General features: G+C 40.4%; 1 protein-coding gene across 6 annotated transcripts in view; it reads left to right on the top strand.

Annotated features, from left to right (window-relative positions):
* Positions 1–19106, top strand: part of LOC113033383 (probable G-protein coupled receptor 21) — a 58758-nt gene that overhangs the window by 19781 nt on the left and 19871 nt on the right. The window contains exons 1-2 of one of the 6 annotated variants that reach the window (XM_026187124.1): positions 5790–8497; positions 8607–11179. The exons of 3 other annotated variants lie outside the window; for them this stretch is intronic. In XM_026187124.1, coding sequence (XP_026042909.1) covers positions 6699–7769 — 1071 coding nt within the window. In that variant the 5' untranslated portion in view covers positions 5790–6698 and the 3' untranslated portion in view covers positions 7770–8497; positions 8607–11179. Of the gene's footprint in view, positions 1–5789; positions 11180–19106 lie in introns of those variants that run through there. 2 more of the 6 variants (XM_026187125.1, XR_003274025.1) reach the window with 2 other exon arrangements.

Here is a 19106-nt window from a genome sequence, read left to right as displayed (position 1 = left end):
CCTTTCTGTCTCTGTACATGGTTCATGTCAAATTAAACAATTATCTGCAAAAAAGTTAACTTAAAAATATTAAAACACTGGAGTCTTTCTTTCTATCTTTCAGTTCTACCTTCACCTATCAGAGGGAGCAACTGAAGACCATGATTAACCTAAACATTCTGTCAAAATAAATATATTCCTTATGGTCAGTGCCTGCCAAAAAGGAAATATATACACTGAGAAGATTAATCATAATAAGCAGCGTATGCCTTCCCTTCATCAGCTTAAAAAAAGGTTGTAAGGAGATGTTAAACAAGGGTGGATGAGAGGTAATGTACAAAGGTTGACCTAATTTTCCTGCCTCTGTTACAGCTCAAGTGCAGACTAAAAGGTCAGCTGCAGCAGGGGGTTACTCAGGAGTGATGTTTACCGCCACACTGCAGGGTCGTTAGGTTTTAAAAACAAGGTCAAAACTGGTATTGTGACTATCAAATAATACCACCACTGCCAATATAAGAAGATATATCTCCAGCCCCAGGATATGACAATGCACAAAGGATAAATCTAACAACAGAAGATGAGTAATGCCATCAAAAGTCTGCAGAAAAACAAGGCACCAGGCTCTGTTTGATACATGCAGAGAAGCATCCACGGACACAGCAACTGTACTGACAGGCCTGTTCAATACAGAAAGAAGAACATCTATGAAGCCTGGTGCATATTTATGTTTTTTTGTAGTTTCTAATCAGTTTTTATTTACAGTGCTTAACAAATCCCCCACCAAATAGAACACCTCCCAATGTAGGGTGTCAAGCTACCCTAAATTAACAGTATTGGTAATTACTAAAACAATTTCTTATGTTTCTAGAATATGTATGTTTTTAATGCTAAAATATAATTACTCTTATCATCCAGTAATTTTCAAATTTACTATCTTACAAAAAAGCAGAGGGAAAAAGTAAAGCACATTACTGTTTTTTCAATTAAGATCTCAAATTACAGTTATTTGCTTGCATTTCTAAACATAAAAATTTGTTTTAGTGGTTGAAATTAAATTTCTGACTTCCTAGGAGAGGTCCAGTGTGCTGGCTCAAAATTGAGTATAAAAACATGACTTCAGCTTATTATCAGCCTTACAAATAAAAATATACTCAAAGTTTTGAACAAAGATGTTGACAGAATTCTTAATTATTTGAGTGGGTTTGTTTTTGGTTGTTTAGTTCTAAGACACTTTTAGGACAAATTTGTTACACAATGTTTTTGTATATTTTATTTTCAATTCAGTTGTGTTTCCATGAAACAATTTTCAATTCAACTCAGTTTTATTTATACAACACCAAAATAAATAAACTTCACCGAAATCACAACAACAGTCGCCTCAAGGCACTTTATATTGTAATGTAGACCCTATAACATTACATACATAGAAAACACCAACAATCATATGACCCCTATGAGCAAGCACTTTGGCAACAGTGGGAAGGAAAAACTCCCTTTTAACAGGAAGAAACCTCCGGCAGAACCAGGCTCAGGGATGGGCGGGGCCATCTGCTGCGACCAGTTGGGGTGAGAGAAGGAAGACAAGACAAAAGACATGCTGTGGAAGAGAGCCAGAGATTAATAACAAATCTGATTCAGCAGAGAGGTCTATTAACACAGTGAGTGAGAAAGGTGACTGAAGCAGAAATACTCAATGCATCATGGGAAGCTCTCAGTCAGAACATGCTATATCATGTTTAGGTGGAAACTAGCGAGCTAACTTCCTGCTAACTTCTAACTCCATTGAATTTAATAAATTCTATTTTCATGGATGCCTGGATGTTAAACTTAATTATTACACCTGGTAAAGCAGCAATGCTGCTCATCTTATTAAAAATGAAAGAATTTACAGTTTTTAACTGTCAGTGATGCCGCAGTGTTTGTTTGACTTTGGGACCTGAAACAGACAGAGTTTAGGACCCAGATTACTCCGCAAGGCTCCTGACTAAGGCAGCCGTAATGGATGTAATCCTTCACTAGATCCATGAACCTCCAGTGCCATATTCCTCTTTTCCTCCTGGCTGGCATTGCCATAGTCAACATCCTTTGCCCAATATATACGCCTCTGCACATGTCCAAAACATCCCAGCCTTGCACTCTAATATTGTCTTCAAACTGCTAAACCTGAGCTATTCAATGATGTTCAATGTTCATCATCTCCAAACCATCATAGCAGGTCTCATCAGTCTTGTAAACATTACGTAATATTACTGTTAATTGTTGAACTCCTATGCCTAATTCTTTCTCCTCTTGTTTATGCCAAGTGAGTAACTTGGATGCCGTTTCGGATCACATTATTCTCTCATATATCATAAATGCAATCAAAGTCTGTGCTGTTATGCAAGAAGTCCAGTTTTTTTTTTCCCTCTGTATTGGTTGGGTAACCTGACAAAGAAGTGTAGTGTGTACTCTCCAACTATGAATCATGTTCATTTACCACTGTAGTTTTTTAAGTCTTTGATGGTGCTGTCCAACAGCAACTTTGCATTCATAATTAAAGAAAAATGTGCTGATGTTCAAATTGGCCTCCAGCGGGCTCAGGATAACAAGCTCTTTTTTTCCAAACAATCAGTCACAAGGTGGCTTTCCCCCGTCGGCCTGCCTGATGTTTACTGCTGTTGTGTTGACTTGGCAACACCCACGAGGCGCTGATGTCTGTGTTCACATTGATGTTTTACAACAACTTTACAACTGAGATAACGCGGGTGCTTATTCAGGTACCACGATATTCAGCCTCACAAGTCTGGCAGATGTGGCACCTCTGACCCTTGACCTGGAAATGAAAGCAAAAATAGACACTAACATGGTGGCTAGTGCTCACCATATGGTACCAGGAAAACAAACAGTGTCTGAATGATGTCTCTGTTCCCCACCATTAGGCTGGAAGGAGCCGACATTCTTGCGGTGACCCCTCCAGTTCTTCCTGCACCAAATATCACAAGAGATGCTTTGGTTTGATGTGGTGAATCAGCAGACTATACCGTTTGGTAATGACGCATATAGGACATGGGCTTCTTATTTTATAGTACCGTAGCCTAAAAACAACTGAGCAAGTGTTGGTGTGACAGTTACAAGCAGCAAGGAGAATCTTAAAAAAGTGGAAAAGATTTTGTGGGTAAAACATTTCAAATATGCAGAGCAGTTACATTGTGTCCAAAATTTTATTTCCGTTTTTGTGACTTGGTGTGAGCAACAAAGAACTAAAAGGTGAGGGCAGCCTAGGAGTTTAACATGAAACCAGGATTGGACTTTCCAGATTCCATAATGCACAGTGTGTGGCTCAAACAGTAAAACCTCAGTAGTGCTCAGGTGAGAATGAAACAGTCATTTCCAGGATGAAGGCACATTTATGTCTCATTAACAGAAACAACTTTAGGAAAGAAAACATTACAGATGAGATGAAGAAATATCTTTCCAAATGTGCACTTATATTCTACTCTAATTCTATTCTTCTCTAATGTCAGGTGTGGTATTTCGTCTGGTTTGCTATCCTCGTGGGGGCGTCCCATTGACATAATGCTTTCCCTAGCCGCTTACCCTAACCCTAGCCATCATAAAAGGAATGCCTATCACTTACAATTGGGTTATGGTTAGGTGTAGGGTAACCCGGACATTAAAAACACATTTTAAGTGGGAAAAATGTCTTCAACCTCGTGGAGACCTGGAGTTTGGTCCCCACCAGTATAGTAAATTTCAGATTTTGGTCCCCACCAAGATAGTAAGAAAACGCACGCGCACACACACGCACACTCTTCTGCGTTGCAAATGTTGCTTATATGTGAACTCTAAGAGTAATGATAATTTACAAAAGGCTGCCAAACAATTAATTCAGATTATCTTTCATACATACTGACTGTTTTTAACTTTGTGGGTTAACTAGTTGATTAGTTTGTTTTCTGAATGCTTAAGCAGATAGTAGAGCTGCGCCAGAATATTTGGATATTGTTTCACTTGTCTTTGTATTCTCTTTTGGTGCTTTATACCATATCAGTTTGTGTTCTTGATATTCCGCTCACACAGCAGACATCATCAGAGTAAGTTCACTTAAATTTTGCCAAATTAGTAATTTTATAGGACTTTTTAAAAATATACCTTTTGATTAAATATAAACAATAATTTAAGTGTAAAATAAAATGTAAAGAGTTTTATGACTAAAATGAATTCTGATTTAGAGCTGGATTCAGATTTTCTGAAATGCTATTGTAATTTCTGTGTTTTGGGTCCAAAAAATCAGGTCTATTGTGCTTCACCTTTTTCCATGCCGGTCTTCATTCCTTTCTCTTGCATCCCTATTTTCCTTTCATCTTTTCCTGTGTTTGTTCTACATTTAGCATGTGCATCTGTAGAAATTTTAATCATCCATTAGAAACTGTCTTGTGTGTTGTTTACACACATTTATGCTTGCAGTGCCTCTGAGCACATATGTAGTTCATATGTGATCGGTGTAGCTGCTGGGGAGAGTGCGGAGTGCATGTGGTTGGGTTGAGTATGGTCTCTGTACAGAGGGGATCCTGCTTGATGTTTATTGGGTAGCAGATGTGGAAGGGGGAGGAGCTTCCTGTTAGGAGCAAAATGGAGGTCCATGAAAATGAAGCTTACAGAGAACTGCAGGGGGGTTAGAGTAATGCTGAAAGGGACCCAAAGGAAGAAAGAGAGCAGAGAAAAATGTTTAGAGAAAATGAAGACTGTAATGAATAATTTATGCTTCAAAAGAACTTCATTATATGTCACAAAGCAGTTCTTACAGCAATAGGAGGGTCCAACCCAGTACTAGCCAGGTGCGATTAATGAAGTGGTCAGTGAGTGTATATTGTAGCATTAAGTTGTTTAAACAGTGCAGCAGTGAGTACCTTGACTTATTCGGCAGTGCCAGTGTTAAAATGATGAGCTTTAGTGTCTGTAGCAAAAACGTGGACTGCATAACAAAGGTGGATGTTACCCAGTTGTTGTGTCTGGAGTTATTATTTTAAATGTTGGCAGCTTCACCTGCTGCTAAGCTGCTTTTTATTTATAAAGCAAAAACCTTTGGGTGGTCTTTACTGAAAGCCTAAATATGTGCCTATTACTTCCTTCAATAAAATTAAAAAGAAGCAACACTACAAGCCAAACTCTTAGTTGAAGCAGGTCACCACTTGGCAGTCATCTTATGATGGGTTTTGTTCTCTTAATTTGGAGTTTATTTCAAAACTTCAAATTAAGAGCAAAATAAGCTTTTAACAAACCCGCTACCCTCTGGAAGTTAATCGTCCGTTTCCCGTTACTGTGTTTTCTCTTATGACACGTCTGCCACAAACACTGTTAAAAGATCTCCCTCGGTGACTCGCATTAGCGGATGTGAAGTCTATCAAGCAGCCATGCAATCAAAGTCTCACAACCTTAGTTTCAAGCATCAACAAAATCCAATAGATGCCTTACAAAACAAATGATCCTCACACCGATGTAATTTGCACCAGGCCATAATCATGATTTCTGCTTAACATTTGTGAGTTTCTTATGGATTTTAGATATTTTCTTGTGTATATATAATAAATTTCAATTGCTCTGAAGCTTATTTAAAAACTTTTCCTTCTCAGTTCTGTAATTGTGGTACAGTAAGAGTGGGGACACTGGGAGGCAGAAAGAAGTAAAAAATTTAAACGGACAGAGGAGGAGGAGGGGAAGCGATGTGTGTGTGAGAGAGAGAGAGAGAGTGAAATGAGTGGAAAGGGAAGGAAAGTGTGTGTGTGTGTTAGAGCGAGAGAGAGAGAGCGAGTGAGTGAAGGGGGAGGAGAGGAAAGCAGCAGCAGTGGCAGCGCTGCATCATCACTGTATCGCCACTACAGCAGAAAGGAGAAGCAGTTCACCGTCTACCTCCTTCATCTCTCTCTGTCTCTCACACTCATGACTACACATCTCTCCATCTTCACACACACACTGGAAGTCGACCAGCCGCCACTGAGCCTGACAAGAAGAGCTCCCAGTGACATTATCCATCACCTTTGGATGTTTGCCCTGCCTGCCTCCAGGATTCCAGGACACTGTCTGCTCATGAAAATCTGTGTTTTAATGACCCGCGGATGAGGCGTCTACCTTCAGATGTGCCGTTTGATTGGACCGCCTTGACTTTCTTTGCTGAGGAAGCATTCAGTGCCGGCACACAGAAGCTGCTGGGAATTTTGGGATCGTTTTCCTCTCCCTGTTTTTACCCTTTTGCCGGCATTTGAAGAGTGCCAGTGGATGGCTCTTTTTATTTATTTTTTCAATGTTTGAATTGTTTGGTTCCTGCCCGCTGGAGAACAGTGCTTACCTCGGGATTTGTAGTCAAGGGAGGGGGGTATGATAAACAGCTGTGTGGGGGGGAGGACGGGTTGCACTGCACCACTAGACGGGCATCTCTTGTCCTACATTGGGACATTTTTTTTCTGCCTCTCGAGGTTGCACACATGCACATATTTCACCCCCAGCAGCAGCAGCAGTGGCTGGCTGCGTTTTGCATGCACCGATGGATTACTGCTACTTTAAGGACAGGCTCGCTGCCCGCTGAGGGAGAAAAGATGCTGATATAGAAGAACAGGGGCATGCTTTGTTTTTGGAGCTGCAACTTCAGGGTTAAAAAAATAAAGAGACTTGGATGACAGGATGATGGCTGCGTTGAGCTGAAACTGCCCCCTTCTCCTCCCTCCCTCTTCTCCAGTCCAAACATGAACTCTTCCTCTGATGCGAACCAAAGCGGCTCTCCCTCGTTCTGCCTGCTGGGCTCCATGGGTTACTCCCACAGCATGGATACCTGCGTGCTGGAGGTGGTTGTCATCCTCTTCCTCACTGTGCTCATCATCGCTGGCAACCTGGTGGTGATCTTTGTCTTCCATTGTGCCCCGCTGCTGCACCACCACACCACCAGCCACTTTATCCAAACCATGGCGTACGCTGATCTGCTGGTGGGCGTCAGCTGCCTCGTGCCCTCGATGTCCCTCCTCCACTACCTTCGAGGCCTGAATGAGGAGCTCACCTGCAAGGGATTCGGCTACATGGTTTCTGTGCTGAAGAGTGTTTCCATGGCCTCGCTAGCTTGCATCAGCGTGGACCGCTACATCGCCATCACACGACCGCTGTCGTACACCACGCTGGTCACCCCATGCCGCCTGAGGGTGTGCATTGTGCTCATTTGGGTTTACTCTGCTTTGATTTTCCTGCCATCGTTTTTCCGCTGGGGGAAACCAGGTTATCATGGGGACATATTTAAGTGGTGCGCACTCTCTTGGAAAACCAACCCGGCATTTAGCACCTTCATTGTGGCGCTGCTCTACGCACCAGCTGCACTTACTGTCTGCTTCACCTATGGGAGTATATTCCGGATCTGCCGGCAGCATACAAGGGAGATCTCCCAACGCCAAGCCCGCTTCAGCCCGCAGACCGAGGGTGATAAAGGTGAGCGGGGAGAGCGTTGCGAAGGCTGCCCGGACAAACGCTATGCCATGGTGCTCTTCCGCATCACCAGTGTCTTCTATGTGCTGTGGATGCCGTACATCCTCTACTTCCTCCTAGAGAGCGCCGGCCTATATCACCACGAGGTGGCGTCCTTCCTCACAACATGGCTGGCAATCAGCAACAGCTTCTGTAATTGTCTCATCTACAGCCTCTCCAACAGCGTCTTCCGTAAAGGTCTCGGCCGCCTCTTTAGCCCACTGTTTCCTTCCTGCCATGGCTGCACGGAGGCCAAAAAGGCTCCAGCCCCCGTCAGCCTGAGACCAGATCCCCGATGCCAAGTGTGAGCTCTGATGAGCTTTGACTAGGATGGATTCGCTCCGGTCGCTTTGGAGGCATCGGCCCCCTGTGTGTGCTTTGCTGTCTACTGTGTAGCATGACACAGGTCTTTTTGGTCCTGCGGTGAGCACAGGGAGGCGCTTGTGCAGAAGCTTTCTGGCCGTTTTAAGAGGATGATTTTTGTGGAAAAAGGAGGCTGTGTCATTCCTGCTGGGACTTTCTCAAATTCTCTCTGTGTGATTCTGCTCTTTCATGGCTGCAGGCTGATGACACAGAGATAATAAGTTTGATACTGATGAAGAAAGTTCAGAGGATTTGATAAACAATGACTCCCAAATGCAAAAAAGTATAGCACAGTGTGAGCTGGGCTGCCCAATCCACTGAGATGCAAAAAATAATTTATTAATCTTTTCAAGTCTGACTGTAAATCTGTAATTTGTCTTGGTTCTTTCAGGGTGGAAGTATGTGTTGCAAAAAATGTTAAAACACTTGAAGCAGACTTCTGATCTGTTTCCTTTGGGGAACTCCAGATGCCAACGAGTGTAGGAAAAATCATTCACCTTAAAATCGTCACTTCATCGGCTCGTGTGTGGGTTCAAAATGCACAACAGATGGACTTATTTCCCAGAGATTAAGAAGATTTAGGAGCTTGTGTGTGTTTTATCAAGAGGATTTTTCTCTCGGGTGTTAGTGAGAAGCTCAAAATCTGAAAACGCATCGGATTTCACATGAAAAAGTTAGCATTACTTTTTAAACATGGCCTGGAAAGTTTTTCTGCCAGCAGACAAGAATCCTTGTTAAAGAAACAATAGATGATATGATTTATTCTTGTGTTTCATCCTCAGGTTTATCAGCGGTTCTTTTTGTAAGCCTCTGTGCTGTCTGCCTTTGATCTCAGCTGACAGAGCACAGGTCTTTTAAATCAAAAGGCACATTGTAAGGTAATCAGCTCATGACTTGTAGTGCAGTCGGTGTCGATAATGAATCAGCTGTCTGTCAGGATCCTAACATCTGGTTTCAGCTAACTTTATTTCTCGTGTTTCTGCCCTCTTCCAGCAAGAGGGATATCACCCAGCTTTACGAGCCCGACCTCGCCGTGTCAGGGGTCAAAGCCTGTTTCTGAGAGCCAATGAGTGTGTTTCTATTTTTTCTGTTTTTTGTTCTTTGGTTTCATGTAAATACACGTAGAGTATCAATATTTAAACAATGGCTAACTTCGGGGGTTTTATTGATTTATTGTAGACCTGCGGGATACCAGATGATCTTGTGGATCAGTAGAAGCTTTTTAAGATTATTTATTTGCCACAGAGGTCTGACATGCTGCACCTCCGGATTGGAGCCATTTAAATAAAAAATAATTTAGTGTTGAGTAGAAGGCAAAGCATTTCTTTGTATGCTGCGTTTAAAAACTCGCAGGACTTGTTTTTAAAGTCACAATGAAATTTCTGAAAGCATCTTGACAATTTGACTTTATTGTAGTTGGACAAAGAAGAGGGAATGGGATAGGTTTAATAATGATAGGAAGGTGCCGGTAATTTACCCATTTTCCCACGTGTTTGCTATTTGCCAGTGACCATTAAACAACAGAAGTAGAAGGATGGGTTGGGTGTCACAGTGACTTGCACAAGTAGGATGGATATGCAAAGTGGAAGGTGACTGCAGTCTTCAAAAAATTTTAAAGAATAAACAAAAACTCATCGATGGTCTTGATGAACATTTGCACAGAATTCTGGGAACCTGTTCCTTTACTTGTCAGTCATTTCAGAGCAGGTGAGTGGGTGGGTGATCTTTGGAGAACAGCTGAATGTGGAAGTGTTGTTGTAAAGTCATTTTGCTTCATATGCCACCCCTAGATGGCAAAAAACAAACAAAAAAAACATTACAAGTATTTCATGCATAAGAGTATTAGACCAGAAGCCACACATGTTTACTTACTGTCTTTCTGGGATTTAGCTGGTTTGTTCTCAAAGGTAGAATCAAACTTTTTCAAGTTTTTTATCATATGCATTTAAAAGAAATGTATGTTTTCATGAAAATTGCTTGCAAAACTGAATGAAAATCCAAACTGCACTGGCTGTACTTGGCTATAGTTCGTAGTGTTTTTTTTTTTTTGTTGTTTTAATTAATTTATTGGCTCATTTAGAAGAGCTCACATTAATAAACAGAGCTTTAAATGAGCCAAAATGAGGCTGTGCCATGTACTGCATTCTTTGTGAATGAGAAACTACACGAGTGTTCAAACAAGCTAGCCACAGTTTGTATTAGCAAGTGCTTTTACTGTGTTTATTTGAATAGTGTCCGGTGCTGTTAATAACCTCAGATGCCGAACGAAACAGGCCTTTTATTTAAAGCAAGCACAAAGAAAGGCAAGCTTTTATTTCTCTTTTTCTCCAGCATAAGTGATGGTTTTCAGGTAACAACTGTTTCAACTGAAATACAACGTTGCCTTAAGCTAATAGGAAGTAATAACTCTCTTATTGGGCAGAAGTGTGAAATCATATTGAGCTTTTCCTCTTTTTATAATGCACACATTTGTGTAAATGTGAATGGTTGTCAAACCCAGTATCCACCCCACCAACAGTATATGAACCAAAACCTTAAATATGATAGAGAATAAATCATAACATACATATAACACCTGGGGATACTTTAATTTGAAATAGTTACAATAAAAGTCTGTCCATTTCTTAACAAGCCTTTTACTTTGAAATATTTGCAGTTATACTCGAGCAGTAACCCCACAAAGCTAAAACATGAAGTCACATTCCTGTAATGGCTCATTGTAAATTTGAAACAGTAACGAGAATAACACCATCGACAGAATGCAAAATGGTTTCCTGGACACATTTGTTTCATGTAATTTGTACCACAAGATCCTTTCTTGAGCGAATCGGACCACAATTAGAAGCTAAAGCATTTGAAAGCTTCTGAAAGATTCTTGTCACGAACATCAACAGCTGTCAGATAGAAACTGTCCTCATGCAAAGAAAAGAAATCAAAATAGCACCAAAAAAATAAAATGTAAAAGTAGCTTTCACTGCTGGAGACGGTTCTTAAAGTAAAGGAGAAATGATGATGCTGAATTGGAAAACTGTCTGAGATACTGGAATGGTCCAAGCTGTTAATGCTAATGTTTGCCAGTTGCTAATTTTGTAATATGGTTGCAAAAAAGGTTGTTAAACATGGCTCCGGGCACGAAATTTCACTTGATCCAGAGATGCTACATAGCTGCTCTCCACCTCTGTGCACAGGGGAGCAAGGAGTTTATTTCTCACTTTCAGCTCGAAGATAAAGACCTTAATAGTTAGAGCACACCGAGTCACGATTATCAATGTTCACATAAAGCACTGGATTATTTAGCCTGCTGTGATTACTTACTGGTCACAGGTGGTTTTAAGTAACTGCATTTTCCATTTGTCTCGATTCTTTTTTTTTTTTTTTTTTTTTTTTTTTTTAAACTTTAGGACTGTTGTCATGTGTAATCAAAGATAACAGTAGGCCTAATAAGATACTTGCTTGACAGTAGCTTTATAGGTTGTATCTCTTGTCTGTTAAAAACCTCAGCCACCTCCCAGTAATAATACAGTTGCTGCATATGCATGCAATTACTTGGTGATCAGTTTTCTTAAGTGCTTCTCAGCCTCCATAGAGTGAGGTGCAGGGAGCAGTCTAACACAGAGAGGCATGTCTGTGGCAAGTTTAAAATCACTAGTTAACACATAAAGCCCACCTTTGGACTGTGAGGGAGCATGCAGACTACACAGGTAGGCCTCTAGCTGACCAGGAAATTTGAACCCAGAACTGCCAGTAAGACAATACTGCAGCGCCTCAATTTCAGAATCAATTTGCAAACTTTAATAACTTTATGATCTTACAAATTCTGATTAGAATTAGCTCCTGTAACGTTAATTTGTACAGCTGCTTGATTCATTGAACTCACCCTAAGCTGTGTATGCAGAGTTGGTGCCTTTAAGAATGTTTGTAATGGAATAATCTGACAAATGATATAGTTTGCAGACTGTCCAAGAAGTTTGTGCTTCAGTTGTGGTGAGATTCTAGCATTTTATTTGTCTGTTAATTAACACTAATTAGCAGGTGTCTGTGTTTACCGCTCTACCCCGACTCCCAAATAGAATCACTCCAGGCTCAAGAGTTAGTCTTAACATGCAGACCCAAAAAAACTGAGTCCCTATGGTTGTATCCATCGTATATTTATAGTCTAAACTTCAGCTTGCCTGCTGTTTTTGAGTAAATGTGCTGTGTGTAATTGACAAATAACATTTTTCTGAAGAAACATGCTCTTAATAATACTTTAGTTCACATATACTCTGAGTATACATGCGGTTTTATTGTCTTTGATGTCTTAAATATTTTTATGTCCATTTGGTCGTTTTACTGTTAATTATGTTCTCACAGTGTGCATGGAAATAAATGAGAACTATAAAATGTTTCAACGAGAGAAACGTGACACTGTTAAAATCATTATCATTACTACTCTTTTTATTTCATTGTGACTTTAACCAGTGTTTAGTTTTCCCAATAGAAACACAAACATGCCTTTTCACCACGGGGGCTGAGGCGCCAGAGGTCAGACTGATGTCAGGGTTCAGGGTTCAGCTGCAGGACTTTCTGGAGACTTCCCTGAAATGTTCTGTTTAGATTTTTAGCACATTTTTCTGTGTCGTGCTATTTCGTGGCGTTCTGTCTACAGAATCTGCTTTGAAATGTAAAATGTTGACATGTCGGACGCTCCGGTTTATTTATTGCAAAGGATGCTTCATCGTCAGACTTTACCTGCATGATTCTGGTTCAGTCTGGATCAGTGCGTCTGTCTCATGATGCTACTGAGAGAAATTTACTGACTGTGCTTCTTGTCTTCTAAATACTGTTGCATAACACAGATGGCTCACTCTGTTTTTTGATGATGGCAACGAGTTCAGGAAACAGGAATGACCTTCTCCTTTTCCTGCTGTCAGGAAAAGATCACATTCATCTGCCAAAAGTTACATTTTTGTTATTAGAAGTCGTATGATTACGTTGACGAGTTCCATGTGCAAAAAACAGATATGTTTATAACATGCAGATCTTTTGAAGTCCTGATATTTTCCTTGAAAGCCTCGCAGTGCTGCTCATCTGTGGGAGTGGGTGTGATGCAACTTCCAGCTTCCCCTCGAACAACAAATCACTAGTGGTAGCAGAAAAAAATCTGAATGAAGGGCTTTTAATGTTGTTACTCTGGTTGAACTGTTTGCTTCTCAGCTTGTGACCCGAACTTTGAAAACCTGCTGAACATTATTGTAAATAGAGGTGTAATTGTCTGATTATTAAAAAGAGATTTTCTGTTTATGTGGTTTGGGATTGATTTGATATGCAAAATCCTTTAAATGCTCCATATTGTAGTAATGTTGGAAAAATCTAAGCTAGCTGAGGTTAGTTATTAGTTCCTTAACAACTGTGAACGAAGCATTGGAGTGCAACTGGAGTGCAACCAGTTTATTCAAGGTTTTCATTTTCGGGTTGAACTTCCTGCCACCATCCAAAAGTCCACTAGACTGTATCTTCAGCACAAATGATTCTATCTGTCTATATATAGTATATGCACTGCATATTATGACATTCTTTGAACTGCACTACTAGTGCAGTAGGAAAGCCTTTACTGGATGCAATATGCTGCAATTTTATGGTTTTACAACAGATTTGGTATAAAGAGTAAGAAATTCAAACGTTGCACAGCGAGCCATCTATCTTCTCACCGGATGACTTTGCAAAGTTTGAAAACTGCACAGAAATGACCAGTAATTTACTTTTTTAGAAATAAATTGCACTACCATTATATAAAGAAATAATACATAAGCAAATTTTTAGTTTACTTTTTATTCTACATGTGGAGTATTTGGACCTTTTTTTTTTTTTAAGAGACACTTGAACTTGCACTGTTCATATAAACAACAGACTGAAGAAATGTGGAAAATGTGGAAAAACTGCGCTTATTAACCTGTTTTGAGAATAATATTTGCTTTACATTAAAAGTTGTAGCTCTTGTCTGTTTAAAAAGAAATAATCTCTGGTGCTTGTGCTCTGCCAACTTAACTGAATGTGACACACACTTAATACTTGTCTCCCAAACTGATAACTTTGGAATCTCAGACCATCTAATCATTAGTTTTCTTAACTGCTTCTGGCTGGAATCTCTCCCAGCTCCCGGAGTGAGGTGCAGGGAGCAGTCCATCACACGACTAACACGGAGAGGCTCATAAAAAGCAGACTTTTGGACTGCGGGGGAGCATGCAAGCTGCATACATATATGCTATGTTTGGTATACATCTTTTTTTTTTCTTGCTAAAATTAATAATTTAGTATCATAGAGTGATAATGTTAGTAAAGCAGAAAGCTACTCGTAGTCAGCCAGCTATCACTTTCATTTCATTTCAGTTCAATTCAGTTCAATTTTATTTATATAGCACCAAATCATAACAACAGTCGCCTCAAGGGTCTTTATAATATAAAGTGAAGACTCTACAGCAATACAAAGTAAACAGAGAAAACCCCAACAATCATATGACCCCCTATGAGCAAGCGCTTTGATGACAGTGGGAAGGAAAAACTCCCTTTTAACAGGAAGAAATCTCCAGCAGAACCAGACTCAGGGAGGGGCGGGGCCATCTGCTGCGACTGGTTAGGAAGGAAAACAGGACAAAGACATGCTGTGGAAGAGTATCAGAGATTAATAATAACTAATGAGTGAGTGAAACAGAAACACTCAGCAGCCTAGACGTATTGCGGCATAACCAAGTGAGCATTAAGGGGCCACCTGATTCAGCCCTAACTATATGTTTTATCAAAATGAAAAGTTTTAATTCTAATCTTAAAAGTAGAGAGTGTGACTCTCTCCCGAATCCAAACTGGGTGCTGATTCCACAGTAGAGGGACCTGGAAGCAAGTAAGCCTGCAGTCTTAGAGCAAAGTGCTTTCAGCACTCGTTCTTATATAGCTCTTAGAAAAGTGCTATATAAGAACCAGTCCATTTGCTGTGTTATGCAAATTTGATAATGGTTACTTTATTAGCTAAGGTTATAAAGTAATTTAAGCCCCTTTCCATCCACAGGAGGATGGAGGAGTGAGACCTCAGTGAGTCAGACGCTGGTGCAGTTTACCATGCTAATTGCAACAAATTTCACCTAACGACATCCAGTAACCTCCACTCGCAAACAGTCAGGGAATACACATTTTTCCCTAGCAACTGCAGGTTGCCAGGGCGTAGCTGACCAGTCTCTAGGCCTATGTGACTGGTGCCCTAGCTGACGTTATCCACTTAAGACAGTAGTTTACTGTTTAGCATGCAATTCTTCTGTGTCAGCGGCTATGATTGTTTTAAAGAAAAAGATGGATGACTTCGCTCCAGTTCCTCCCACTGTACAAAAATGAAGCTTATGGAAACTGCCACGTTGCATTTTTGGAGTCGGAGTCTGCTCAGTAGTTATTTGGGATGGATCAGTGGTGATTTTTCGCTGGATTAGATTCCTGCATGCACACCTGCTCAGTGTGACCATGAACACGCCCCCAGCACGTGTACTTCACTCATAGTCGTGATATTTCAATAGTTACTGTTTAGTTTTTCTTCATTATAGACAAAGAAATGGTATCAATTAGACACAGGCCACAGAGGTACTGTAAATATAAGATTTATTTGAAAATTCAATCTTTTTTTTGCCTTTTGATATTTTAAACATTTAAACTTAAAAAAAAAGCTGCATCCTCTGCTTGTTTAAGCTTTTCCCCTCAACTATAAAACAAAGCATGTAAAAAAAATTTTTTTCTAAAGGACAAACATAATCAGTGATTTCTTACTGTGTGACTGGACAATTTGGTTACTGAGTCAACCCAGATATGATGAATGTAATTCCCCCACATGCTGAGCTTTCTCCGACTCCGTCTACAGTTTGTTTCTCAGAGGAGAGTCATGCTTTATTTGGCTCATGTCACTGTTGTTCTTCTGTGCCAAGCTAATTGGCTGACTGCGCTCACATGAAGGGACTGTTTGTGTTTGCGATTGATTAGGCTCACAAAAAAGATATTGATAGGAGGAGAGTACTGTCAACATCTTATACAATGTGGGATTGTTTAAGTGACGTTTCTTTGATTTGTGTGATCTGTTTACTTCAGCACAAATACATGGACGTTTTAGTACAGAAGTTGGTTTATGATGATAAAAACAAAGCGCAGAGAACATTCTGTGATTATGTAAATGGATTTTGATCAATAAGAAGCATTAAAATTGACCAGAAAAGGACTGAATCATATCAAAACAGTCTCCCTGCTTATATCACATATTTTTTGTTTTATGCCCAAACTTTTTGAAAGTTGCCAATATCACCGATCCAGCTGCTGTCACCCTCTTTGTGTTGTGAAATTAGATGAGTGAGTGGTGGAGCCAATTGAGAAAATGAGGATACCTAAACAGGACTATAGTGACGATTTTTCAGTTACATTGTAGCCACACCTTAAATCATGCCTCCGTTTATCATCTCCTTTAGTCTTAACGGGACCATGATTAACAAAACGAACACTGTTGTTTTAAAGAAGGTGTTAAACCAGTGAAGGAACCCGTAGCCCCATCAGGAAAGTGTTTGCCAAGATCAGAAATCAAGTGAGAAGTAGGGTTGTATACCACAAACTACACAGTCTGACTTCTTTCTGCAGAGGAGTTACGCCCTTCAGACCATGAGAAAGGATGCAAGTTTAAGGCTCTTTTGCATTGGCTATATCTTTATTTCACATCTGCTCTCTTTCCATCTTCCTTCTCATCCTGTGTGCCTCAGACTCTCAGCACAGCTTCCGTTCATGCCGCTGCAGAAATACTCTGACGATTCTACCATGGTTGGATGTATTAGTGATGGGCAGGAGGAGGATTGCAGAGGTATATAGAAAAAAAGGGTTAGCCGCCTTTAAATCTTAAGGAAGCTGAGATCCATTAGTGTAAGCAACAAAATGATCGTTGGCTCTGTAGCTGTAGATGCATCATGAATAACCCTGCACACCCTCTGCACCACTTACCAGTGTGTGAATGTGTGTGTGAATGGGTGGATGACTGGATATGTAAAGCGCTTTGGGGTCCTTAGGGACTAGTAAAGCGCTATATAAATACAGGCCATTTACCATTTTACTGAACAGGCAGCGGAGCAGCTTCTCCAACAGTCTCCTTCAGCTCCACTGATACAGGAAAACGTTCATACCACATGCTCTCACCCTCTATAGTACAATACATCTGCCTGGTAAAATTATTCATATTTGAAGCTGAAAGAAGTTTTTATTTTTTTAATTATCGATTCATCATCATTTCAACTGATGTAACAAAAGAATTTGCCAAATACGGTGTAAATATTTGCTCATCATCTCATCTTAATCATCAAGTATTGCCGTAAAGAAGTTTTCACCACTGCATTTGTAACATTGCTTTTGTAGACAGATGTATTTTGTTATCCCATCCAGCTGAACCGTGGGAGTTCTTCGCACTCGATTTCATGCTTAAACTCAGAGTTGCTTAAACAGTGTTGCTCCGCGACTTTTCTACATTTTGCAGCAATTTCCAAAAGCTTCCATCAAAGTGCCGAGTTGTGGTCTTTGTGTTTACTACTTATTGCACTGGAGATTCAGCCCAGTGCATAAAGTCTTCTTGAGCAGGTCTCAAAGATTCTCTGTGGGGATGAATCCATGTCTAAAAAGATCTCATGCTCTTTCAGTCACTCTTTCACAGTCTGAGCCTGATGAATCCTGCATCAATGCAGCATCAGGGAAGAAATAAATCCACTGATAGAAAAACCCCCCTGGTCATTCAGTATATTCATGTAGTTGGGGAGCCTCATTTTTTGGGCACATGCTGATCCTAAACCCGACCGAGTGACGCAGCTTCAGATAACTCTGCCGCCGCAGGCACGATAGGTGCGTCACTTCATTTGCATCACTTATTTCTGAGTATGTGACCGTATTTCTGAATGCCCTCCTAAAACCTAACGGTGGCTAGCCCCCCCCTTCTCACATAGAGTATTTTTGGGTGGCATGCTTGGCTCCCACGAAGCCTCTGCTCTCACAGCTTTGATCCCTTAATTCAAAAACATGTTATGTCAGGGCTTGTTTTTCTTTTCGTGTGGGAAAACCGTGATGTTGTCAGACTCAAACGGCAGTCAAGAGTTACACAGAGCCACGATCCCCAGGAGGAAATGCCTTTTCGCAGAGACCAGCATTGCCAAATTTGGACCAGGACTGGGAGCAGAAGGAGAGGTGAGGGAGGGAGTTTTAAGGTTAGACGTGCATACACTTTTTTATGTATTTAGTTTGGAAACGTCCATCCTGGGTCTCTTCCACCCACACTCTTTTTAGAACTGGCACCATAATGAAGGTCTAATTGTAGCGTTTTACAGTCTGGGCTGTGGATGTTTGGACTGTGACAAAATTTTATAACTTTGCCTGTATATTAAATTCATTTAATTTTAAAATATGGTCATGATACAAGAATTGTGGCAATGCAAATGACAATGCATGGTTGCCATGACTTCAGGAGTTTCCCCTTGTCCTGGGTTAAATGTGTACAGATGAACTGCAGGGTTTTATTAGCATCTGACTGCTCTTAAAGAGCTGATCACATACTAGGAACAGAGCTGAACTAGGGATGCCATTCCACTTTCTATTAATTCCACACGCTGGCTACAGTTAAGCCGGGGTGTGTTCACTGGAAAGCTTTGATTGAATAGGAATGAATTGACTTAAACAGCTAAAATTTTTCTCTACACCTGTACCTACACAAAGAACCTCACATATTTGTTGTGACAATGCAGTTAGTTTTTTTTGCACGATGATTGGTTGATTAAAAATTTGCAGCATTGACTCCTTTCTTGGCGCCCATTAAAAATGACAAAAAGACATTAAAAGCGGTAGGGAATAAGATAAGATAAGATAACCTTTATTAGTCCCACACGTGGGAAATTTGTTTTGTCACAGCAGGAAGTGGACAGTGCAAAAGTTATGAGGCAAAAATTAGAATACAATAAGAATAAATACAGTACACAACTGTACAGAATAGAATAAAATACTATATACAGTAGAATAAAATAAAATAAATATACAATAAGATAAAAATAGAATACAAATACAAATACTATATACAACTGAGTAAAAATACAACGATGACAGAAAAGATTATTGCACTTAGTATTATTGCATATGTATGGATGTGTGTGTTTGATCAGTTAAAGTCTTTATTATGGAGTCTGACAGCAGTGGGGAGGAAAGACCTGCGAAATCTCTCCGTCCCACACCGTGGGTGCCGCAGTCTCCCACTGAAGGAGCTG

The sequence above is a fragment of the Astatotilapia calliptera genome, chromosome 12 (genome assembly GCF_900246225.1).
Source record: "Astatotilapia calliptera chromosome 12, fAstCal1.2, whole genome shotgun sequence".
NCBI lineage: Eukaryota > Metazoa > Chordata > Actinopteri > Cichliformes > Cichlidae > Astatotilapia > Astatotilapia calliptera.
The sequence above is the reverse complement of the archived record's forward strand: the minus strand, read 5'-3'. Positions and strand labels throughout refer to the sequence as shown.